This window comes from Saimiri boliviensis, chromosome 21 (assembly GCF_048565385.1).
Source record: "Saimiri boliviensis isolate mSaiBol1 chromosome 21, mSaiBol1.pri, whole genome shotgun sequence".
Lineage (NCBI taxonomy): Eukaryota > Metazoa > Chordata > Mammalia > Primates > Cebidae > Saimiri > Saimiri boliviensis.
Window position 1 is genome coordinate 31,225,145 of NC_133469.1, and position 25,257 is coordinate 31,250,401.

Below are 25,257 nucleotides of genomic sequence, written 5' to 3' on the forward strand. Positions count from 1 at the left end.
AAAATAGAAAACAAACAAAAAATCCAGGCATGGTGGGACACTCCTGTAGTTCCAGCTACTCAGGCATTTGAGGCAGGAGGATCACTTGAGCCCACCAGGGCTTCAAGGCTACAATTAGGCCACTGTACTCCAGCGAAACGCTGTCTCTTTTAAAAAGAGAAAGACAAAGTGAAACCCTGGCTCTTGTAAAAGAAAAAAAATTTCTCTGTGGCGTATGGCATAGAGAATTAGAGAATATTCTGTAGTGAGAATATTTCTCTGTGGTGGGAGTTGTCTCTGTGGCGAGTGTTGTCTCTGTGGCAGGTGCTATTGTCTCTGTGAGGGGAACTGTTGTCTCTGGTGGGTATTATTGTCTCAGAGGTGGGAGTTGTCTCTGTGGTGGGAGCTGTTGTCTCTGAGGCGGGTGCTGTTGTCTCTGTGGTGGGAGTTGTCTCTGTGGTGGGAGCTGTTGTCTCTGAGGCGGGTGCTGTTGTCTCTGTGGTGGGAGTTGTTGTCTCTGTGGTAGGGGTTGTTGTCTCTGTGGTGGGAGTTGTTGTCTCTGAGGAGGTGTGTGCGCACCTTGCCTCTGAGGTGGGAGTTGTTGTCTCTGTGGTGGGAGTTGTTGTCTTTGAGGAGGTGTGTGCGTACCTTGCCTCTGAGGTGGGAGTTGTTGTCTCTGTGGTGGGAGTTGTCTCTGTGGTAGGGGTTGTTGTCTCTGTGGTAGGGGTTGTTGTCTCTGTGGTGGGTACTGTTATCTCTGTGGTGGGAGTTGTTGTCTCTGTGGTGGGAGTTGTTGTCTCTGTGGTAGGGGTTGTTGTCTCTGTGGTGGGTACTGTTATCTCTGTGGTGGGAGTTGTTGTCTCTGTGGTGGGAGTTGTTGTCTCTGGTGGGAGCTGTTGTCTCTGAGGTGGGAGCTGTTGTCTCTGAGGCAGGTGCTGTTGTCTCTGTGGTGGGAGTTGTTGTCTCTGTGGTAGGAGTTGTTGTCTTTGAGGAGGTGGGTGCGCACCTTGCCTCTGAGGTGGGAGTTGTTGTCTCTGTGGTGGGAGTTGTTGTCTCTGTGGTGGGAGTTGTTGCCTCTGTGGTGGGAGTTGTTGTCTCTGTGGTAGGAGTTGTTGTCTCTGTGGTGGGTACTGTTATCTCTGTGGTGGGAGTTGTCTCTGTGGTGGGAGTTGTTGTCTCTGTGGTGGGAGTTGTTGTCTCTGTGGTAGGAGTTGTCTTTGAGGAGGTGGGTGCGCACCTTGCCTCTGAGGTGGGAGTTGTTGTCTCTGTGGTGGGAGTTGTTGTCTCTGTGGTGGGAGTTGTTGCCTCTGAGGTGGGAGTTGTTGTCTCTGTGGTAGGAGTTGTTGTCTCTGAGGAGGTGGGTGCCCACCTTGCCTCTGAGGTGGGAGCTGTTGTCTCTTTGGTGGGTACATTTGTCTCTGGTGTCTGAGAGGTTACACATACCACTGGGGTGACCCAAGGCCTATGACTCACTAATGGGTGGGGCATAAAAGTCCATCCCTGGGCTCAAGGCAGGACCAATGAGGAAAGCAGAACGGCGACGGGAAGGGGCTGAGCAAATACATGCTTTCAGGAGAGGTCTGACCACAGTCTGATTCCAAGGGCAGTACTGGAATCCTGGCATTTTGGGAGGCTGAGGCGGGCAGATCACCTGAAGTCAGGAGTTCTAGACCAGCCTGGCCAACATGGTGAAACCCTATCTCTACTAAAAATACAAAATTAGTCGGTCGTGGTGGTCACATCTGTAATCCCAGCTACTTGGGAAGCCGAGGCAGGAGAATTGCTTGAACCCGGGAGGTGGAGGTTGCGGTGAGCCAAGATTGTGCCACTGCATTCCAGCCTGGGCAACAAGAGTGAAACTCCCATCTCGAAAAAAGAAGAAATATATTTGGAACATCAGGGTGTAGAAGAATCTCTGTAATAAAATGCAAAAAGTACCAATCATTAAGAGAAGCATCATTTGCTCTGGATAAAATTTAAAAGCATCTGAATGACAAAGCACATTATAAACAAAGGGAAAAGTGACAGCCTTGATTATTGGTAGTTGACAGTGACTGTTTCTGACCCACTCTGTAGTTCTCACTTACGAGCGTCTCATCCTTCAAGCCGTTTCCTCCCCCAACCCCCGATCTCTTTTCTTTTCTTTTTTTTTTTTTTTTTGAGACAGAGTTTCGCTCTTGTTACCCAGGCTGGAGTGCAATGGAGCGATCTCGGCTCACCGCAACCTCCACCTCCTGGGTTCAGGTAATTCTCCTGCCTCAGCCTCCCGAGTAGCTGGGATTACAGGCACGCGCCCCCGTGCGCAGCTAATTTTTTGTATTTTTAGTAAAGATGGGGTTTCACCATGTTGGCCAGGATGATCTCGATCTCTTGACCTCGTGATCCACCCGCCTCGGCCTCCCAAAGTGCTGGGATTATAGCCGTGAGCCACCGCGCCCGGCCCAAACCCCCCATCTGTTTCTATGCCACCAATACCTGGATGAGACTCAGCAGTAGACCAGACCTCCATGGGATAGTGTAGGTTCAAGGACTCGTGAGGCAGATGGACTCAGCTGGAATTATTTTCACTTTGCTTTTTTTTTTCCACTTGTTTTTTAGAGATAGGGTCTTGCTGTCTCCCAGGCTAGAGTGCAGTGGCGCAATCATAGCTCACTTCGGCCTTGAACTCCTGGACTCAAGGGAACCTCTTGCCCCAGCCTCCTAAGTTGCTGGAGTCACAGGTGTGAACCACCATACCCAGTTTCACTTGGCTTTTCTAGAGAGCCTGACAAAGAGCTGTGTAAAGGAGATACCTGGGGTCAAGCATACTTCCTGGCTTTGGGTGCAAAGTCTTGGTCCTCAGATGCGCACTTGAAGTCTGGCCTCAGCTGCCCACGTGGGATGAGGAATGTGTCCCGTCAGAAAGGTCTAGATCTCTGGGGGCTACTGTCCTTTTTATTTATCCTTTTTATTCTGGGAGAAGGACCATGTCAGCTACCATGAAGTAAGCCTAATGTCTGAGTCATAGGTTGAAAATTTCTTGGCCGGGCGCGGTGGCTAACGCCTGTAATCCCACTTTGGGAGGCTGAAGCTGGTGGATCACCTGAGGTCTGGAGTTGGAGACCAGCCTGATCAACGTGGAGAAACCCCGTCTCTAATAAAAATACAAAATTAGCCAGGCGTGGTGGTGGGCGCCTGTAATCCCAGCCACTTGGGAGGTTGAGGCAGGAGAATCACGTGAACCTGGGAATCAGATGTTGGGATGAGCCAAAATCTCACCATTGCACTCCAGCCTGGGCAACAAGAGTGAAACTCTGTGAGGTATCCTGCTTCCTAGAAGCTGTCATCCTTGCCTTCCACTCCTGCCTCCACCAGCGTGCTGGGTCCCTTTTGGGGTCTGACATTACAGTCTCAGGCTTTATCACACCAAGGGCTGTGACATCCTGGGTGAGACACAGAAACCATCGTGGTGAAAGCCCAACAGAAGCCTACTTAAGCTAGCTTAAAAAAAAAAGTTAATGAGGCCAGTCACAGTGGCTCACGCCTGTAATCTCAACTCTTTGGGAGGCTGTGATGGGATGATCACTTGAGCCCAGGAATTTCAGACCAGCTTGGGCAGCACAGTGAGACCCCATCTTTACAAAAAAATAAGTTAGCCAGGCCTAGTGGCACACACCTATGGTCCTAGCTACTTGGGAGGCTAAGGTGGGAGCACTGCTTAAGTCCAGGAGTTCAAGGCTGCAGTGACCTGTGATAGGGCTCCTGCACTCCAGCCTGGATGACAGAGAAAGACTCTTTCTTAACAACAAAACAAAACAAAAAAAGCTAGTAAGTCATTTAACTAAAAAGTCTAGAGATGGACTTCAGGCACAAATGGATCCGGGAACTTAAAAGATTGAATCACCAGGAGCCGGGTACCAGTGGCTCATGCCTGTAATTCCAGCACTTTGGGAGGCTGAGGCAGGTGGGTCACTTGAGGTCAGGAGTTCAAGACGATCCTGGCCAACATGGTGAAACTCCGTCTCTACTAAAAATACAAAAATTAGCTGGGTGTGGTGGCGCACACCTGTAATCCCAGCTACTCGGGAGGCTGAGGCACGAGAATTGCTTGAGCCTGGGAGGCTGTGAGCCAAGACTGAGTTGCAGTGAGCCAAGATGGTGCCACTGTACTCCAGCCTGGGTGACAGAGCAAGATTCCATCTCAAAAGAAAAGAAAAGGATTATCACCAGGGATCCCATCTCCATCTTTATTTTCTTCCCTTTGTGCATCAGCTTTGCTATTACCTGTTGCAGATGGCTTCCTCCACCTAGCCTGGGAAAATGGCAAGCAGCTCCACCTTACACTGTCCTTACAGCGTATGATCTTAGAAGTAAAGCCCCTATCTCCCAGTTTCATTGTATCAGGTCTCTACTGGGATTACATACCCAGTCCTAAAACAATCCCTGTGGACATGACGATGGTTGGTCTGATTGGCCAGCTTGAATCACAAGTCCAGCAGGATGGTGGTGGGGAGGGACAAAGCACTGTGATTGAGAGCTTCATCTGGACCACAGGAGGTGGGGACGGGTGGGCAGGCAGGGGAGAGCATGGTAAATTTTATGTTACGTGTTACCTCAATAAAAGATATTTTTATACATATATAAACATATATATAGTAATGTATAATATATATTTGAGACAGAGTCTTACTTTGTCACCCAGGCTGGAGCACAGTGGTACTATCTTGGTTCACTGCAGCCTGAACCTCCCTGGTGGCAAGTGATCCTCCTGCCTCAGCCCCCGCAAATATCTGGGACTACAGGCTTATGCCAACACCCCTGGCTAATTTTTGTATTTTTTGTAGAGAAGGGGTTTTGCCATGTTGTCCAAGTTTAAACCAATTCCGTTTCCTCTCCCTTGCATCCCTCCCCAAAGTTCCTTTTGGGTTTGCCTGAGGCTATAGCTCTAATAGGGAGGAATACTGAATTCTGAATCTTGATGTGTCCTGACTTCCCACTGGCCAATAATTCTCACTGGAGTTTCATTTATTTATTTATTTTTGAGATGGAGTTTCACTCTTGTTGCCCAGGCTGGAGTGCAATGGCGTGATCTCGGCTCACCACAACCTCTGCCTCCCAGGTTCAAGCGATTCTCCTGTCTCAGCTTCCTGAATAGCTGGAATTACAGGCATATGTCACCACCCCTGGCTAATTTCGTATTTTTAGTAGAGATGGGATTTCTCCATGTTAGTCAGGTTGGTCTCAAACTCCTGACCTCAGGTGATCCACCCGCCTCATACTCCAAAGTGCTGGGATTAGAGGCGTGAGCCACCTCGTGCAGGCAAGGAGTTTTAAAAATCGTTCTCGAATATAAAGTTTATAATTGTATGTTTTTGTCTTCAGGTGGCTCCAGAGATACTACCCCAGCCTTGGAACAATGCTCAATTTAGCTCCTTCCTCAAATGGGAGAGGATCCTGGTCTTAAAAGACTTTTAGGAACGAGAAACCACACCAACTAATACTTCTCACATTTCATCTGGTATCTCATTTTTATTATTTATTGATTGATTTACTTTTGAGAAAGGGTCTCACTCTGTTGCCCAGGCTGAAGTGCAATGGTTTGATGACAACTCACTGCAACCTTGAACTCCTGGGCTCAGTGAACCTCCCACCTCATCCTCCTAAGTAGCTGGGGCTATAGGTGCATGCCACTACAGCTGGTTCATTTTTATTTATTATTTATTTTTTGAGACAGAGTCTCGCTCTGTTGCTCAGACTGGAGTGCAGTGGTGTGATCTCAGCTTAAAGCAACCTCTGCCTCCGGATTCAAGTGATTCTCCTGCCTCAGCCTCCCAAGTAGCTGGGACTGCAGGCGTGCACCACCCTTGGCTAATTTTATTTTTAGTAGAGACAGGGTTTCACCATGTTGACCAGGCTTGTCTCGAACTCCTGACCTCAGGTGATCCGCCCACCTCTGCTTCCCAAAGTGTTGGGATTACAGGCGTGAGCCACCACGACTGGCCTGTTTTTTTTTTTTTTAGACAGAGATTGCTCTGTCACCCAGGCTGGAGTGCAGTGGTGTTATCTCGGCTCACTGCAGTCTCTGCCTCCCAGTTTCCAGTGATTCTCATGCCTCAGCTTCCCAGATAGCTGGGATTACAGGCACGCACCACTATGCCTGGCCAATTTTTGTATTTTTAGTAGAGACAGGGTTTCACCACATTGGCCAGGTTGGTCTCGAACTCCTGACATCAGGTGATCCACCCACCTCATCCTCCCAAAGTGCTAGGTTTACAGGCATGAGCCACCACACTCGGCCCTGTTTTATTCTTTGAGATAGAGTGTTGCTCTGTCACCCAGACTGGAGTGCAATGGTGTGATTTCTGCTCACGGCAACCTCTGCCACTTGTGTTCAAGTGATGCTCGTAACTCAACCTCCCAAGTAGCTGGGATTACAGGCATGTGCCACCATACCCAGATAATTTTTTTTTTCTCCAGACAGAGCCTTGCTCTGTTGCTCAGACTGGAGTGCAACGGTGCAATCTTGCCTCACCGCAGCTTCTGCCTCCTGGGTTCAAGCAATTGTCCTGCCTCAGCCTCCCAAGTAGCTGGGACTACAGGCACCCCCAACTAATTTTTATATTTTTTGGTACAGATGGGGTTTTACTATGTTGGCCAAACTGGTCTCGAACTCCTGACCTTGTGATCTGCCAGCCTTGGCCTCCCAAAGTGCTGGGATTACAGGTGTGAGCCACTGCACCCAGCCCAGATAATTTTTTTTTTTTTTGGTATTTTTAGTAGAGACAGGGTTTCACCATGTTGGCCAGGCTGGTCTTCAACTCCTAGCCTCCCTGCTCCCCTTGGCCTCCCAAAGTGCTGGGATTATAGGCCTGAACCACCACACTGAGACTATTTTAATTTTTTTCTTAACTAGAGACGAGGTCTTGCTATATTGCCCAGGCTGATTTTTTTTTTTTTTTTTTTTTTTTTTTTTGAGACGGAGTTTCGCTCTTGTTACCCAGGCTGGAGTGCAATGGCGCGATCTCGACTCACTGCAACCTCTGCCTCCTGGGTTCAGGCAGTTCTCCTGCCTCAGCCTCCTGAGTAGCTGGGATTACAGGCACGTGCCACCATGCCCAGCTGATTTTTTTGTATTTTTAGTAGAGACGGGGTTTCACCATGTTGACCAGGATGGTCTCGATCTCTCGACCTCGTGATCCACCCGCCTCGGCCTCCCAAAGTGCTGGGATTACAGGCTTGAGCCACCGCGCTCGGCCGCCCAGGCTGATTTAGAACTCCTGGCCTCAAGGGATGCACCTGCTTGAGCTCCCAAAGTACTGGGATTACAGGTGTGAGCAGTTATACCTGGGCAGTTCAATGCTTTTAAATTTCAAATTAGAGAAAGCATTTAAGGCTGGGTGCGGTGTCTCATGCCTGTAATCTCAGCACTTTGGGAGGCCAAGGCAGGAGGATTACTTGAAGTCAGAAGTTCAAAACCAGCCTGGCTAACATGGTGAAACCCTGTCTCTACTAAAAAATACAAAAATTAGCCAGATGTGGTGGCACACATCTGTAATCCTAGCTACTGAAGAGACTGAGGCAGGAGAAGTGCTTGAACCTGGCAGGCAGAGGTTGCAGTGAGTTGAGATCACACCACTGCACTCCAGCCTGGGCGACAGAATGAGAAAGAGAGAAAGAAGAATGAGAAAGGGAGAGAGAGAGGAAAGAAAGGGAAGGAAGGAAGGAAAGAAGGAAGGGAGGGAGGGAGAGCATTTAAGCAATATACATATATCCTAGTAACTTTGGAAAATAAAGAAGATAAAAAGGTTCCATTAAGGCAGGAACCATGTTTGTCTCATTCATTGTAACAACGCTCATACCCAACAAAGTGCTTGGCACCTAGGTGTTCAAGATACATATGTTGAGTGAATGAGTAAATCATAGATGCCTCACTGTAATAGCACACGTTTAAGCATGTTGGTGACTTTTTCTCCAAATATTAGGCTTATTTATTGTTTTTAGTACGTTTATTCTAGTTATAAAAATAATACATGTTGATTGTAGAGAATTTGGAAAATTAAAAAGCAAACCAAAAAGAAAATTAAAATCACCTGTATTTCGCCGGGCGTGGTGGCTCAAGCCTGTAATCCCAGCACTTTGGGAGGCCAAGGTGGGTGGATTACGAGGTCAAGAGATTAAGACCATCCTGGTAAACATGGTGAAACCCCGTCTCTACTAAAGATACAAAAAATTAGCTGGGCATGGTGGCACGTGCCTGTAATCCCAGCTACTCAGGAGGCTGAGGCAGGAGAATTGCCTGAACCCAGGAGGCGGAGGTTGCGGTGAGCCGAGATGGCGCCATTGCACTCCAGCCTGGGTAACAAGAGCGAAACTCCGTCTCAAAAAAAAAAAAAAAAAAAAAAAAAATCACCTGTATTTCTACCACTTAGAGAAAAATCTACCATCAATATTTTATGTTTTTCCTTCCAGGCTTTATTCCAGACATATATGTGTTTGGAGGTGTGTGTATGTGTGGGGAGCCTTTGAATCTGGAAGTACCAAGATGAGATTTACGGAATTTAGAAGCTTTGGCAGGAACTAAGCACTGTGATTTTTAGAATGAGCAGCTCTTTCTACTTGAAAGGCTGAGGCAGAGGATTGCTTGAGCCCAGGGGTTTGAAGCTAGCTGCAGTGAGCTATGATCAGCCTAGGTGACACAGCGAGACTCTAAAAAAAAAAATAATAATAATGGAAAAAAAAAAAAGAACAATCCAGGCACAGTGGCTCACAACTATAATCCCAGCACTTTAGGAGGCTGAGGCAGGTGGATCACTTGAGGTCAGGAGTTGGAGATCAGCCTAACCAAAGTGGTAAAACCCTGTCTCTACTAAAAATACAAATAAATTAACTGAGTGTGGTGGCTCATGCCTGTAATACCAGCTACTTGGGAGGCTGAGGCAGGAGAATTGTTTGAACCTGGAAGGTGGAGGTTGCAGTAAGCCAAGATCGCGCCACTGTACTCCAGCCTGGGTGACAGAGCAAGACTCCATTTCAAAAAAAAAAAAAAAGGAAGAAAAGTAGCTTTAACATACTGTAACAGCCCACTTAATCCTGGGGTCATCTTTTGGGGCAATCTTAGCCATCTTAGCCCTGGGCCTGAAAGGAAGCCAGCATGACCTTGGAGCACAGTCGCTGAATGAGTGTCCTTGGGTTGGGAAGCTGAAGCTCTGGGCCTGTTATCTGCGCTGCTGCTAACTTGCTGCATGATCTCACATGAGGCTCTTTCCACATGTACCTCTCACAGCTCTACAAGGAACGACCCAGGCCAGAAACCTGCCAAATCCTGTCAAGTACTATGATCTGCAAAACGGATCTGCCTCAGGAAAGCCAGGGAAGGTGGGGCTGGATGGACGGTGGTTCCAGTTGGAACATCTGCTCTGGGCCAGGCACAGTGGGGAAAACCGAGATGGATTCATTATGGCCCTGCTCTCATGATTGGGGTGAGTCACATTTTTATAACTAATAAACCACATCACGTTCAAGTCCCCACTAATTCAAATATTTACTTGGGGACTATTCTCCGCCAGGCAAAGGCATATGGATAAATAAGACATAAGGAGTTCAGTGTGGACAGGGATTGATGAAACTGTGAAGTCAAGGAGACCTTTGTGAAGTAGGGGAAGTGTAGCTTGGATGCGGTTGACTATATCCAGAAAGGCATTTCTGATAGAGGAAACATCTTGCATAAAGGCAGGCAGTCTGTGGCAGACACTGCTGCTAGAGACCTTTTTTTGTTTTGCGATGGAGTCTCACTCTGTCACCCAGGCTAGAGTGCAGTGGTGCAATCTGGGCTCCCTGCAACCTCTGTCTCCCAGGTCCAAGCGATTCTTCTGCCTCAGCTCCCGAGTAGCTGGGATTACAGTGCCTGCCACCATGCCTGGCTAATTTTTGTATTTTTGGTAGACACGGGGTTTTACCATGTTGGCCAGGTTGGTCTCAAACTCCTGACCTCAAGTGATTCCACCTGCCTCAGCTTCCCAAAGTGCTGGGATTACAGGCGTGAGCAACCATGCCTGGCCTGCTTAGAGAACTCTTAATGTCTATTCTCTTCTTTCTTACTAAATTAGAATAACAAAATGCCAGTTTCCTTCACCAGGACAGCCATGTACCTAGCTAGGAAATAGGCATTTCCCATGGCTCTTTTGCAGCCATGATTGGCCACGTGACTGAGATCTTGCCAATGAGAAGTCAACAGAAGGTGCTAGGAGCTTTTAAATATATTCATTGATTCATTCATTTATTATTTTTAGAGATAGAGTCTTACACTGCTGCCCAGGCTGGAGTGCAGTAGTACTATCATAGCTCACTGCAGCTTCAAACTCCTGGGTCCAGGTGACCCTCTGGCCTCAGCCTGCCATGCGTCACCACACTCAGGTAATTTTTATTTATTTTTTGTAGAAACAGGACCTTGCTGTGTTGCCCAGGCTGTTCTCAAACTCCTGGCTTCAAGAGGATCCTCCTACCTCAGCCTCTCAAAGTGTTGGTATTACAGACATGCCACTGCACCCCGCTGTGTTCGTTTCTTACTGCCCATGACAATTACAGTTAGTACTAGCTTTTCTCCATGACCATCACAAACACATACTTGGCCATTAATTCTGCTCACCCAAATCTCTATTGCTCTGACTTCTGGGCATCCAGTACTGGCCAATGAGTTATGAGCTGGGCCCAAACATAGAATTGCTGGTGTGAGATCTTTCAGAGTTGTCTCCCTCTGTTATGGCAACCAGCAATATTCAAAATAAGGGCTACTGGAAAGCACACTGGCTCATGCCTGTAATCTCAGCTACTCAGGAGGCCAAGGGTGGGAGGATGGCTTGAGGCCAGGAGTCTGAGACAAGCCTGGGTAACATAGCAAGACTCATTGTCCAAAAAAAAAAAAAAAAAAAAAAGTCTACTTTGATGTCATACTGGCTTTTGAAGGGAAGTGTGAAACTGCCAGCTGGCATGTAATGGATACATAGTGTGAGGCAGCAATACATTTTTTTTTTTTTTTTGAGACAGGGTCCTAAAGAATCTTTTGAGACAGAGTCTCTGTCGCCCAGGCCGGGGTGTGGTGGTGTGATCTTGGCTCACTGCAAACTCTGCCTTCCAGGTTCAAATGAGTCTCCAGCCTCAGCCTCCAAAGTAGCTGGGACTATAGGTTCGCACCACCACACCTGGCTAATTTTTGTATTTTTGGTAGAGATGGGGTTTTGCCATGTTGGCCAGGCTGGTCTCAAACTCCTGACCTCAAGTGATCCTCCCACCTCAGGCTCCCAACTGCTAGGATTACAGGCATGAGTCACTGTGCCTGGCAGCAATACACATTTTATAAACTGATACATAATGTCACATATTGATGGGTACACATATTTGTTACATGCACAGAATGTGTAATGATCAAGTTAGGGTATTTGGGATATCCATCACCTTGAGGATTTACAATTTCTTTCTTTCTTTTTTTTTTTTTTTAAGATGGAGTCTCACTCTGTCACCCAGGCCGAAGGGTTGGAGTGCAGTGGCACAATGTTGGCCGGCTGCAACCTCAGCCTCCAGGGTTCAAGCAGTTCTCCTGCCTTAGGCTCCCAAGTAGCCGAGATTACAGGTGCCTGCCACTAGGCCCAGCTAATTTTTGTATTTTTAGTAGAGACTGGGTTTCACTATGTTGGCCAGACTGGTCTTGAACTCCTGACCTCAGGTGATCCACCTGCCTTGGTCTCCCAAAGTGCTGGGATTACAGGTGTGAGCCACTGCACCCAGCCCAAGGACTGACCATTTCTATGTGTTGGGAACATTTCAAGTCCTCTCTTCTAGCTGCTGCTTTGAAATACACAGTACATTGTTGCTAACTATAGTCACTTTACTCTGCCATCAAACATTAGAAATTTTTCTATCTGGCCGGGCGCGGTGGCTCAAGCCTGTAATCCCAGCACTTTGGGAGGCCGAGGCGGGTGGATCACGAGGTCGAGAGATCGAGACCATCCTGGTCAACATGGTGAAACCCCGTCTCTACTAAAAATACAAAAAATTAGCTGGGCATGGTGGCGCGTGCCTGTAATCCCAGCTACTCAGGAGGCTGAGGCAGGAGAATTGCCTGAACCCAGGAGGCAGAGGTTGCGGTGAGCCGAGATCGAGCCATTGCACTCCAGCCTGGGTAACAAGAGCGAAACTCCGTCTCAAAAAAAAAAAAAAGAAAGAAATTTTTCTATCTAATTGTACATGTCTTCATCACCCCCCTCCCATCCACACACCCATCCCAGCCTCCAGTATATGCCATTCTCTTCTCTGACTCTTTGAGATCAGCTTTTTGGCTCCCACACGAGTGAGAACATGCAATATTCATCTTTTTGTGCCTGACTTATTTCAATTATACCATAATGACCTCCAGTTCCATCCATGTTACTGTAAATAACATTTTTTTCTTAAATTGATACGGGTCTCACTTTGTTGCCCAGACTGGAGTGCAGTGGCATGATCATGGCACTCTGTAGCCTTCAATTCCTGAGCTCAAACGATCTTCCTCCCTCAGATTCCCAAGTAGCTAAAACTACTGGTGCGCAGCACCATACCTGGGATTACAGATACCTGCCATTGTGCCCAGCTAATTTTTTTGTAATTTTTAGTAGAGATGGAGTTTTACTGTCTTGGCCAGGCTGATCTTGAACTCCTCACCTCATGATCCACCCGCCCTGGCCTCCCAAAGTGCTGGGATTACAGGTGTGGGCCACCGAGCCTGGCTTTTTTTTTTTTTTTTTTTTTTTTTGAGATGGAGTTTCGCTCTTGTTACCCAGGCTGGAGTACAATGGCGCTATCTTGGCTCACCGAAACCTCCGCCTCCTGGGTTCAAGCAATTCTCCTGCCTCAGCCTCCCAAGTAGCTGGGACTACAGGCATGCGCCACCATGCCCAGCTAACTTTTGTATTTTTAGTAGAGACGGGGTTTCACCTCGTTGACCAGGATGGTCTCGATCTCTTGACCTCATGATCCACCTGTCTTGGCCTCCCAAAGTGCTGGGATTATAGGCATGAGCCACTGCTCCCGGCCGGTTTTTTTTTTTTTTTTTAAGTCTTCGTATCTGCAACTTACTTTCAAAGGGTTCATGAAAAGTGAAACAGAAAGGGTAGAAGTTAATGATTTGCAATGCTCAATGAAAGCTACATATACTGTTCTTTCCACTTTTCTGTAGGTTTGAAATTTTAGAAAAAAAAAAAAAATTATCATAAAGAACTCAGGGGACTGGGCGCAGTGGCTCATGTAATCCCAGGATTTTGGGAGGCTGAGGTGGCAGGATTGCTTGTGCCCAGGAAATCAAGGTGGGTCACTTGAGGTCAGGAGTTTGAGATCAGCTGGCCAAAATGGTGAAACCCCATCTATACTAAGAAAAAAAAAAAAGCTGGGTGTGGTGGCACATGCCTGTAATCCCAGCTACTTGAGAGGCTGAGGCAGGAGAATCACTTGAATGCTGGAGGTGGAGGTTTCAGTGAGCCAAGATCATGCCACTGCACCCCAGTCTGGGCGACAGAGCAAGACTCTGCCTAACAAACAAAGAGCAAAAAAAGAACTCAGGGAGCACCAAGAATATGTAATTAGTTCTTGATTTCAGAAACCACTATGGTCAGTAAAAGACAATGAAGTATTTTCAGTACAGAAGAAACAGGACCAGATTTTTTTTTCTTTTCTTTCTTTTCCTTTTTTTTTTGAGACAGAGTTTCCTTCTTGCTGCCCAGGCTGGAGTACAATGGCTCGATCTCAGCTCACTGCAACCTCTGCCTCCCGGGTTCAAGGGATTCTCCTGCTTCAGCCTTCCAAGTAGCTAGGATTACAGGCATGTGTCACCATGCCCAGCTAATTTTGTATTTTTAGTAGAGATGGGGTTTTACTATGTTGGCCAAGCGGATCTTGAACTCCCGACCTCAGGTGATCCGCCCACCATTCTCAAAGCAGGAGAATCAACTGAGTCCAGGAGATGGAGGTTGCAGTGAGCCGAGAAGGTGCCATTGCAATCCAGCCTGGGCAACAGAGTGAATGAGACTCCATCTCAAAAAATAAAATAAAATAATAAATAAATTTAATTAGTAACAGGTCAAGTGTTGTGATTCACACCTATAATCCCAGGACTTTGGAAGCCTGAGGCAAGAGAATTGTTTAAGGCCAGGAGTTCAAGATCAGCCTGGGCAATATACTGAGACCCCATCTATACAAAAATATTGTTTAAAAACTAGCCAGGCATGAGGATGCATGGGAGTCCCAGTTAGTCCCAGCTACTCGGGAGGCTGAGGTGGCAGGATTGCTTGTGCCCAGGAAATCAAGGCTTCAGTGAGCTATGATTGTGCCACTGCACTCCAGCCTAGGTGACAGAATGAGATCCTGTCTCAAAAGTAAGTAAAGGAATGAATGAATGAAGAAATCAATCAATAAATAATTTAATTAATAACAACATAAAATTAAAAATTCAGTTCCACAGCTCCAAGAGCCACCTTTTAAGCACTGGACAGCCATAGCTGGCTACTGGCCATAGCATAGGGCAGTGCAACTACAGTCATGTGGCATGTAATGACACTTCGGTTGATGATGGACAGCAATAACAAAAGTGGTCCCATAACATTATAATACTGTATTTGTGTGTGTGTGTATGAGAGAGTCTCGCTCTGTCAACAGGATGGAGTGCAGTGGCGCAATCTCGGCTCACTGCAACCTCCACCTCCCAAGTTCAAGTGATTCCCCTGTCTCAGCCTCCTAAGTAGCTGTGACTACAGGTGCACGCCACCATACTCAGCTAATTTTTGTATTTTTGGTAGAGTCAGGGTTTCACCATGTTGGCCAGGATGGTCTCAATCTCTTGACCTCGTGATCCACCTGCCTTAGCCTCCCAAAGTGCTGGGATTACAGGCGTGAGCCACTGCACCTGGCCTATGATGCTGTATTTCTACTGTATCCGTTCTATGCTTAGATGTGTTTAGATAAACAAATACTTGCCATTGTGTTACAACTGCCTACAGTATTCAGTGAAGCAACATGCTTTACAGGTTTGTAGCCTAGGAGCAATAGTCTGCAGCATATACTCTATGTGTGTAGTAGGCTACACCAGGTAGGTTTGCACAAATGCACTCTAAGATGCTCACGTGGTGAAATCGCCTCATGATGCATTCCTCAGCTGCGTTCCTCATCAAGTGATGCACAAGTGTGGAACATTTCCATCATTGTGGAAGTTCTATTGGATCACACTGGTCTATACTTTTCCCATTTCATTATACTGCTTCCCTTGCCCATTCCCCAAATGATCAGACACGGAACCCTGTTCTCTAGAAGCTCACAGGCAACCAAGGAACCAGGGGTCTTTAATACAATGCAGAACTGTGCTGAGATACATTAGAAAGATGTGGAGAGCTTCCTGTGGGAGTTCAGCGGAGGAAACAAGTATTTCTGGGAGAAAGTAACTTTAGTGGAACCTCGCAGATGACAGGAAAGAGAAGAGGGGTGTCAGGGGAGGCACGTGAACCTGATGAAACAGGATGGTTCCTTGCTTTCCCGGAAGAGAGATCTTGGCTGGCCACTTGCTTCTCAGCTCTGTAAGTTCTCCCCAGATTGATTTATTGATTCAGTGTAATCCCAATTGGAACCCCAGCAGTGTGTGTGTGTGTGTGTGTGTGTGTGTGTGTGTGTGTGTACACTGCCAACTGTTAGTTGGCCTTTTTTTTTTTTAGATGGAGTCTCACTCTGTTGCCCAGGCTGTAGTGTAGTGGCGTGATCTCGGCTCACTGCAACCTCTGCCTCCCAGGTTTAAGCAGTTCTCTGCCTCAGCCTCCTAAGTAGCTGGGATTACAGGTGCGTGCCACCATGCCTGACTAAGTTTTATATTTTTAGTAGAGACAGGGTTTCACCATGTTGGCCAGGCTGATCTTGAACTCCTGACCTCGTGATCCACCTGTCTCAGCCTCCCAAAGTGCTAGGATTACAGGCGTGAGTCAACGTGCCTGGCCCTAGTTGGCCTCTTATTTATTTTTATTTATTTATTATTATTTTTTGAGATGGAGTCTTGCTCTGCTGCCCAAACTGGAGTGCAGTGGTGCAATCTCAGCTCAGTGCAATCTCCATCTCCTGGGTTCAAGCAATTCTCCTGTCCCAGCCTCCTGAGTAGCTGGGACTATAGGTGCCCACCACCATGACTGGCTAATTTTTGTATTTTAGTAGAGCTGGGGTTTCACCATGTTGGCCCAGGTGATCTCAAACTCCTGACCTCAGGTGATCCACCTGCCTCAGCCTCCGGAGGTGCTGGGATTACAGGCGTGAGCCACCGTGCCTGGCTGATTTGTTTATTTATTTGGTTTTCAAAACAGGGCCTTGCTCTGTCATCAGGCTGGAGTATAGCAGTGTGATCATGGGTTACTGCAGCCTCGAATTCCTGTTCTCAAGTGACCCTCCCACTCCAGCCTACAGAGTAGCTGGGACTATACACACCACCACACGTGGCTAATTATTTTATTTTTTGTAGAGATGGCAATCTCACTATGTTGCCCAGGCTGGTCTTGAACTCCTGGGCTCAAGTGATCCTCCTGCCTCAGCCTCCCAAAGCATTGGGATTACAGCGTGAGCCACTGTGCCCAGCATGATTCCAGAATTTATATGGAAATGCAAAAGACCAAGACTAGCGATAGTATCAAAGAAAAACAACAAAGCTGGAGGACCTATAGTACTAGAGTTGAAACTTACTAAAAGGGGACAGCAAATAAGACCAGGTGGTTCTTGTGCAAGGTGATGAATAGACCAACAGAATAGTACATAGGGGTTCAGAAACAGACCCTCATATATTAACAGACGGTGACCAGCTTTACAGCAGTGGTAATGCTACAGTGTAGTGGGAAGCAGATGGTCGTTTTAATAAATGGTCTTAGAAACTTTAATTGCTGTATAAAAGAAAAGGAACCCATACCTCACACCAGAAAAATCAACTGGAAATAGACCATAGACTTAAATCTGAGACAAATGAATCTTCTAGAAGGAAACGTAGGAGAATATTTCATAACCTTGGGGTAGGTGAAGATTTCTTAAACAGAACACAAAAACTACTGACTAGGGCTGGGCAACCTGCCTCATGCCTCATCCCAGCACTTTGAGAGGCTGAGACGGGGGATCACTTGAGCCCAGGAATTTGAGACCAACCTGGGCAACATGGCAAAACTCCATCTCTGTAAAAAATTTATCTTGGGAGGCTAAGGCGGCTAGATCACAAGGTCAGGAGTTCTTTTTTTTTTTTTTTTGAGACGGAGTTTCGCTCTTGTTACCCAGGCTGGAGTGCAATGGCACGATCTCGGCTCACCGCAACCTCCGCCTCCCGGGTTCAGGTAATTCTCCTGCCTCAGCCTCCTGAGTAGCTGGGATTACAGGCACGTGCCACCATGCCCAGCTAATTTTTTGTATTTTTAGTAGAGACGGGGTTTCACCATGTCGACCAGGTTGGTCTCGATCTCTCGACCTTGTGATCCACCCGCCTCGGCCTCCCAAAGTGCTGGGATTACAGGCTTGAGCCACCGCGCCCGGCCCGGTCAGGAGTTCTAGACCAGCCTGGCCAACATAGTGAAACCCTGTCTCTACCAAAAATACAAAAATTAGCTGGGCATGGTGGCACATGCCTGTAATCTTAGCTACTCAGGAGGCTGAAGCAGGAGAATTGCTTAAACCTGGGAGGCAGAGATTGTGGTGAGATGAGATTGCACCACTTCACTCCAGCCTGGGTGACAGAGTGAGACTCCATCTCAAATATAATTATTTGGGCATGGTGGTGCACACCTGTAGTCCCAGCTACTCAGGGGGCAGAGTGGGGATGGCTTGAGCCTGGGATGTTGAGTCTGCAGTGAGCCAAGATAGCACCCCTGCACTTCAGCCTGGGCAACAGAGTGAGACTCTGTCTCAAAACAGAAAGAAAAGAGCGCCGGGCGTGGTGGCTCAAGCCTGTAATCCCAGCACTTTGGGAGGCCGAGGTGGGTGGATCATGAGGTCAAGAGATCGAGACCATCCTGGTCAACATGGTGAAACCCCGTCTCTACTAAAAATACAAAAAATTAGCTGGGCATGGTGGCGCGTGCCTGTAATCCCAGCTACTCAGGAGGCTGAGGCAGGAGAATTGCCTGAACCCGGGAGGTGGAGGTTGCAGTGAGCCGAGATCACGCCATTGCACTCCAGCCTGGGTAACAAGAGCGAAACTCCATCTCAAAAAACAAAACAAAACAAAACAAAACAAAACAAAACCTCAAAGAATTGTGGGCTGACAGGACAACTATAGATTAAGAATCAGTCCTTTTCATTTGTTTGTTTGTTTGTGTTTGTTTATGTATTTATTGAGAGATGGTCTCAGTCACCCAGGCTGGAGTATAGTGACATGATATAGCTCACTGTAACCTTGACCTCCTTTGCTCCAGCGATCCTCCCACCTCAGCCTTCTGAGTAGCTTGGGACTACAGGCTCACACCACCATTCTTAACTAATTTTAAAAAATGTTTTGTAGAGACAGGGTCTTGCCATGTTGCCCAGGTTGGTCTCGAACTCTTGGGCTCAAGCAATCCACCCACCTTGCCTCCTAAAATGCCGAGACTATACTGGCATGAGTCACCATGCCTGGCCTAGACTCTGTTACATATGATTTGCAAATATCTCATCCCATTCTGTGGGTAGACTACCCAATAATTATAATGAACGAAAGAGTTGCACAGGCATTTCGCAAAAAGGAATATAAAAATGAACAATAAACATGAAAAGCTGCTCAAAAATTTTTTGCCGTCAGAGAAATATAAATTAAAACCACAAAGAGGCGGGACACAGTGGCTCATGTTTGTAGTCCTAGAATTTTTGGAGGTCAAGGTGGGCGGGTTACTTGAGCCCAGGACTTCAAGACCATCCTGGGCAACATGGCAAAATCTCATCTCTACTAAAAATACAAAAATTAGCTGGGCATGGTAGTATATGCCTGGAATCACCTGAGCCCAGGAGGTTGAGGCTGCAGTGGGCAGTGATTGCACTACTGCACTCCAGCCTGGCCGATGGGAGTGAGACCCTGTCTAAAAAAATAAAATAGGCCGGGCATGGTGGTTCACGCCTGTAATCCCAGCACTTTGGGAGGCCAAGGCGGGTGGATCACAAGGTCAAGAGATTAAGACCATCCTGGCCAACACGGTGAAACCCTGTCTCTATATTAAAAAAATAATAATAAAAATTTAAAAAATTAAAAATAAAAAATAAACCAAAAAGAGATACCATTACATGCTCATCCAGAATGGCTACAGAAAAGGACTACCACGTGTTGGTCAGGAACAATTGGAACTCTTATTTTTTTGATGGGAACATACATCAATACAACCACTTTGAAAAAATACTTGGCAGTGGTTACTAAATGTAAACATATTGACTGGGAGTGGTGGCTCATGCCTGTAATCCCAGCACTTGGGGAGGCTGAGACAGGTGGATCACCTGAAGTTAGGAGTTCAAGATCAGCCTGGCCAACATGGTGAAACCCTGTATCTATGAAAAATACAAAAATTAACTGGGCATGGTGGTGCACGTCTGTGATCTTAGCTACTCTGGAGGCTGAGGCAGAAGAATTCCTTGAATCCAGGAGGTGGAAGTTGCAGTGAGCTGAGATTATGCCACTGCGCTCCAGCCTGTGTGACAGAGAGAGACTGTCTCAATAAAAGCAAAAAAACAAATAAACATATACTCTATGAGCCAGCAGTTCCACTCCTGGGCATATACTTAACAGAAGTGAGTGTTATGTCTACCAAAGGACATGTTCAAGAATGCTCTTGGCCAGGAGCAGTGGCTTATGCCTGTAGTCCCAACACTTTGGGAGGCCCAGGTGGGCCAATCACCCGAGGTCAGAAGTTTGAGAACAGCCTGGCGAACATGGCAAAACGCTGACTCTATTAAATATACAAAAATTAGCTGGGCATGGTGGTGGGCGCCTGTAATCCCAGCTACTCAGGAGGCTGAGGCAGGAGAATCACTTGAACCCAGGAGACAGAGGTTGCAGGGAGCCGAGATTGCCCCATTGTGCTCAAGCCTGGGCGACAGAGCAGGACTCTGTCCCCGCCCCCCTGAAAAAAAGAATGTTATTTGCAGCCTTCTGCATAATTGCCTCAAGCTAGAAACAACCTAAATATCCATCAACGTCTGGATGAAGTTCAGAAACAGACAAAATTAATCTATGCTGATGGAAGTCAGAATAATGGTTTCCCTTAGGTGGCCACTAACTGATAGTACACGAGGGAGCATGCTGGGGTGCCAAAAATGTTTCATCTCTTGATCAGGGAGGGTGGATATTGTGTGACTGTGATATATGTGAAAAATTCCTCCAGCTATACAGCTGTCACCTTATCAGAGAGGCCTTCCTTCGCCACTTTATTGGAAGTAGCATTTTGTGTCCTACTGTCTTGCTGCCCTGATCCTGCCTAATTTCTCTTCATAGTCATCATGACTACCTGCTAGTTGGCTCAGACTGCCACAACACAATACTATAAACTAGGTGCCTTTTTAATTTTTTTTAATTTTTTTTTTTTTTTTTTTTTTTTTTTTTGAGACAAGGTCTGGCTCTGTTGCTTAGGCTGGAATACAGTGGCTCACTGCAACTTCTGCCTCCCAAGCCATCCTCCCACCCGAGCCTCCCAAGTACCCGGACTACAGGCGTGCACCACCATGCCCAGCTCATCTGTGTACTTTTTGTAGAGACGGGGTTTGGCCATGTTTCTCAGGCTGGTCTGAAACTCAGAAGCTCAAGCAATCTGCCTCCCCACCCCTCAGGCCTCCCAAAGTGCTGGGATTACAGGCCTGAGCCACTGTGAGCAGCCGACTAGCAGGTTTAAACAACGTACACTTATTTTCTCACAGTTGTAGTGGCTGGGAAGCACAAGGTCAAGGTTCTGGCTGATTTGGTTTCTGGTGTGGTCGGGGCTCTTTTCGTGGCTTGCAGGGAGCCACCTTCTTGCTGTGTACTCACATGACCTATTCTCCATATGCTTGTGGGAGAGATAGCACTCTGGTATTGCTTCTTATAAGGGTATTATACTTAATAAGGGATCAGGATCCCACCCTTAGACCTTATTTTACCTTCATTACTTCTCTATAGGCCCTGGATCCACATCTAGTCATGTTGGGGGTTGGGGCTTCAACATATGAATCTTGGGAGGTGGGAGGAACACAGATACTCACTTCGTATCACCAACATACCACATATTTGGTTATTAACATGTTTCTCATCCATCTCCCCCAACTAGAGTCTGGTCTCCCTAAGAGAAAGGACTCCATTTTGGCCACTATGGCATCTCCAGTACCAATAATGGTTCCTGGCACCTAGGAGATGCTCCATGAGTATTTGTTGAATGAATGAGAAAAAAGAGGTGGGGTAGTGTTGTTGCAGCCAAGTGCTGCTAAGCCAAACATCTGGAAAATGGGACTAGCCTAATAGATGTTAAGACCTTGTCATTAATATGTATTAATGCTAAGAGTATTTTGTACGCTAACTAGTTTCTGCCTTGAAATAGTTTACATTCTAACAGAGGAAAGACATGTGCATTTTGCTATTTTATAGCATGTATTATGTTGGATCATTGCCTCTTTTTTTTTTCTTGGCTCAGTGCAACCTCCAACTCCCTGGTTCAAGCGATTCTCTTGCCTCAGCCTCCCAAGTAGCTGGATTACAGGCACATGCCACATGTCCAGCTAATTTTTGTATTTTTAGTAGAGATGAGATTTCACCATGTTAGCCAGGATGGGCTTGATCTCCTGACCTCATGATCTGCCTGACTCGGCCTCCTAAAGTGCTGGGATTACAGGTGTGAGTTACCACAACCGGTTGATTATTGCCTCTTTTAAGGAAATTCTTAGTTTATCACTCTGTGACAGGCATCTTGAATATAGGAGTCAAAGTTTAGAACTTGGTTCTATTTCTGACCTCACCACTAATTTGCTGTACGCCCTGGTGAATCCCTTTCCCTCTACCTACTGTGAAATAAAATGTTGGGATTTGAATTAAGATCTCTGAGGTCAATTCTTTGCTGCTGGAAAATGTTACGACTTGCCTAGTGTGTTGTTCCTGTTTCTAGCACTAGGGGGCAATACAAGCAGCACCTTGGAACACATTCTGCGGTTAGAATTCCTGCCATCAGGTTAAAGTTGATGCAGAAAGATTATTGCTCTCTGCTTTGATTCTCCCACCTCTTCTGAAACTTTAAGCTTACAAATTTGAGCCTTCTACCAAACTAGAGACAGAAACTTTCATCAAAGGGAACAGGACTGGCTGGCTCATGAAATATTGGATCCATTGCTTTTGAGTCTGTTGTGGACAATGTATGTGGTTAGGGAGACGGCATGTGTCGAATACATTATGAGTGACAAATGGACACCCCAGAGAAGGAAAACTGAGGTGTAGACTTGGATTTTGTTCAGAAGAGAAAAACGATTTAGTAACACCATCTTGCTATGATGTTGGGCTGAGATCAACATATGGTTGGAAAGTCCATGGAGCCTGTACATAGAGAGGAGGACCCGTGGCCTGAACCCTAGGAGACCTGCGCTGAAGTCCCAGCTTGTCGAGTGAAGTGCTGTGTGATCCTGCGCAAGTTACTTCCCATATGAGAATCAATTTTCTACCTACATAAGTAGGAGGGACCCACACATAGCCAACACATACCCCATATACATTCTTACGTTGAAATAAGTTACGTTCTAAAAGAAGAAAGACTTAAGTGCATTTTGTTGTGTGTTTTATAGCAGGTACTATGTTGGATCATTGCTTCTTTTAAGGAAATTTTTTCTTTATTTTCAATAATTTTTTTTTTACTCTCTCAACCCAGCTTTTCCTGACTCCAGGAAGAAGTGGGAAGAGAAGGCCAGGAAATTGTTTCTTAATTTATCACTTTGTGTTAAGTGTCTTGACTATAGGAGTCAAGATACCAGGACAGGTATCTCTTACCAACCATAGGAGCCTTTCCTACCAAGTCCAGACACAGACACAGCCTCGGAATCCTTTTTAACCCACAGCTGATGAGAGTTGGCCCATGAGGGGAAACCTTTTTGTCACCTCTGTTAACTAACCTTGGATTATTTCTTCTTCTATTCTTTTTCTTTCTTTTTTTTTTAGAAATGGGATCTCACTATATTACCCAGGCTGGTCTCAAACTTAAGTGATCCACCCACCTCAGACTCCCAAAGTGCTGGGATTACAAGCATGAGCCACTGAGCCCAGGCTGACCTTAGATTATTTCTGAAAGTCCTTTTGGCCGGGTGCAGTGGCTCACACCTGTAATCTCAGCACTTTGGGAGGTCGAGGCGGGCGGATCACAAGGTCAAGAGATCAAGATCACCCTGGCCAACATGGCGAAACCCCGTCTCTACTAAAATACAAAAAGTTAGCCAGGCATGGTGGCGCACGCTGGTAGTCCCAGCTACTTGGGAGGGTGAGGCAAGGGAATTGCTTGAACCCAGGAGGTGGAGGTTGCAGTGAGCCCAGACTGCACCACCACACTTTAGCCTGGGTGACAGAGTGAGACTCCATCTCAAAAAAAATGATTCAAAATGGGCTTGAGTAAAGATGTCCTGATTGATGTTATATGTTATTACTCAGCTAGAAGTCAGAAAACCTGGGTTCTAATCTGGTCTCACCCTTTACAAATGAAGGGACTGACCAGGTGTGATGGTTCATGCCTATAATCCCAGCACTTTGGGAGGCCCAGGTGGGCATATCATGAAGTCAGGAGTTCTTGACCAGCTTGGCCAACATGGTGAAACCCTGTCTCTACTAAAAATACAAAAATTAGCCAGGCGTGGTAGCAGGTGCCTGAAATTCCAGGTACTTGGGAGGCTGGTGCAGGATAATCACTTTAACCAGGAGGCAGAGGTTGCACTGAGCTGAGACCATAGCATTGCACTCCAGCCTGGGCAACAGAGGAAGACTCCATCTCAAAAAACAAAACAAACAAAACGCAAGTGAAGTAACTAAACCTTTCAGAGCGTCAGTTTTCCTGTCTTTAAAGTGGAGAGAAGTACACCTGCCCTATCTATGTCAGGTTGTGAGGGTCAATGAGATTATGCAATACACTATACAACTCCAAAGAAACATGATACATATTTTTTTAAGAGATGGGATCTCACTATATTGCCCAGGCTGGAATGTAGTGGCTATTCACTGGCATGATCATAGTGTACTATAGCCTCTAACTCCTTTCTGCTGTTTTCTGAGATGAGCTTGAATCAGCATGGTCAATTGGAGAGGGACCTTCAGGCTGGGCTGTGGGTGAGTCACTGAGTGGAAATAAATCCTGATGGTGGCAAATATGGAATGTTGATTTAATTGTCCAAAAAACCTGACCCAGAAACTTCATTTTAAAAGTTAATTTTTCGCCGGGCGCGATGGCTCAAGCCTGTAATCCCAGCACTTTGGGAGGCTGAGGCGGGTGGATCACAAGGTCGAGAGATCGAGACCATCCTGTTCAACATGGTGAAACCCCGTCTCTACTAAAAATACAAAAAATTAGCTGGGCCTAGTGGCACGTGCCTGTAATCCCAGCTACTCAGGAGGCTGAGGCAGGAGAATTGCTTGAACCCAGGAGGTGGAGGTTGCGGTGAGCCAAGATCACGCCATTGCACTCCAGCCTAGGTAACAAGAGCGAAACTCCGTCTCAAAAAAAAAAAAAAAGTTAATTTTTCACAAATGAAATATTTATTTGGCAATTATTTATGACAATTACTTTAGATTCAGCAGCATGCCACTCTGCCATAGTGCTTTTTTGTTGTTGTTGTTGATACAAGGTCTCACTATGTTGCCGAGGCTGGTCTCCAACTCCTGGATTCAAGTGATTCTTCTACCTCAGCCTCCCAGAGTGCTGGGATTACAGATACGAGTCACTGTGCCTGGCCTGCCATGGTGTTTTATTTGCTTTTTAATTCAATCACCCTGGCTTTTTAATTAGAATTTACATGGTATATTTCTTTCCATTCTGTGTGTGTGTATGTGTGATTCTTTTTTTTGAGACAAAGTCTCCCTCTATTGCCCAGACTGGAGTGCAGTGACATGATTTCAGCTCATTGCAAACTCTGCCTCCTGTGTTTAATTATTCTTCTGCCTTAGCCACTCAAATAGCTGAGATTACAGGCATGCACCACCATGCCTGGCTAATTTTGTATTTTTAGTTGAGACAAGGTTTCTCCATGTTGATCAGGCTGGTCTTGAACTCCCAACCTCAGGTGATCCGCCTGCTTTGGCCTCCCAAAGTGCTGGGATTACAGGCGTGAGCC

The 25,257-nt window shown here is 46.5% G+C and overlaps 1 protein-coding gene across 1 annotated transcript in view; it reads left to right on the plus strand.

The window, feature by feature from the left end:
- Positions 1–25,257, plus strand: part of ZNRF3 (zinc and ring finger 3) — a 247,674-nt gene that overhangs the window by 27,092 nt on the left and 195,325 nt on the right. Inside the window, exon 3 of the mRNA XM_074391306.1 lies at positions 9,242–9,437. Coding sequence (XP_074247407.1) covers positions 9,429–9,437 — 9 coding nt within the window. The 5' untranslated portion in view covers positions 9,242–9,428. The remainder of the gene's footprint in view (positions 1–9,241; positions 9,438–25,257) is intronic.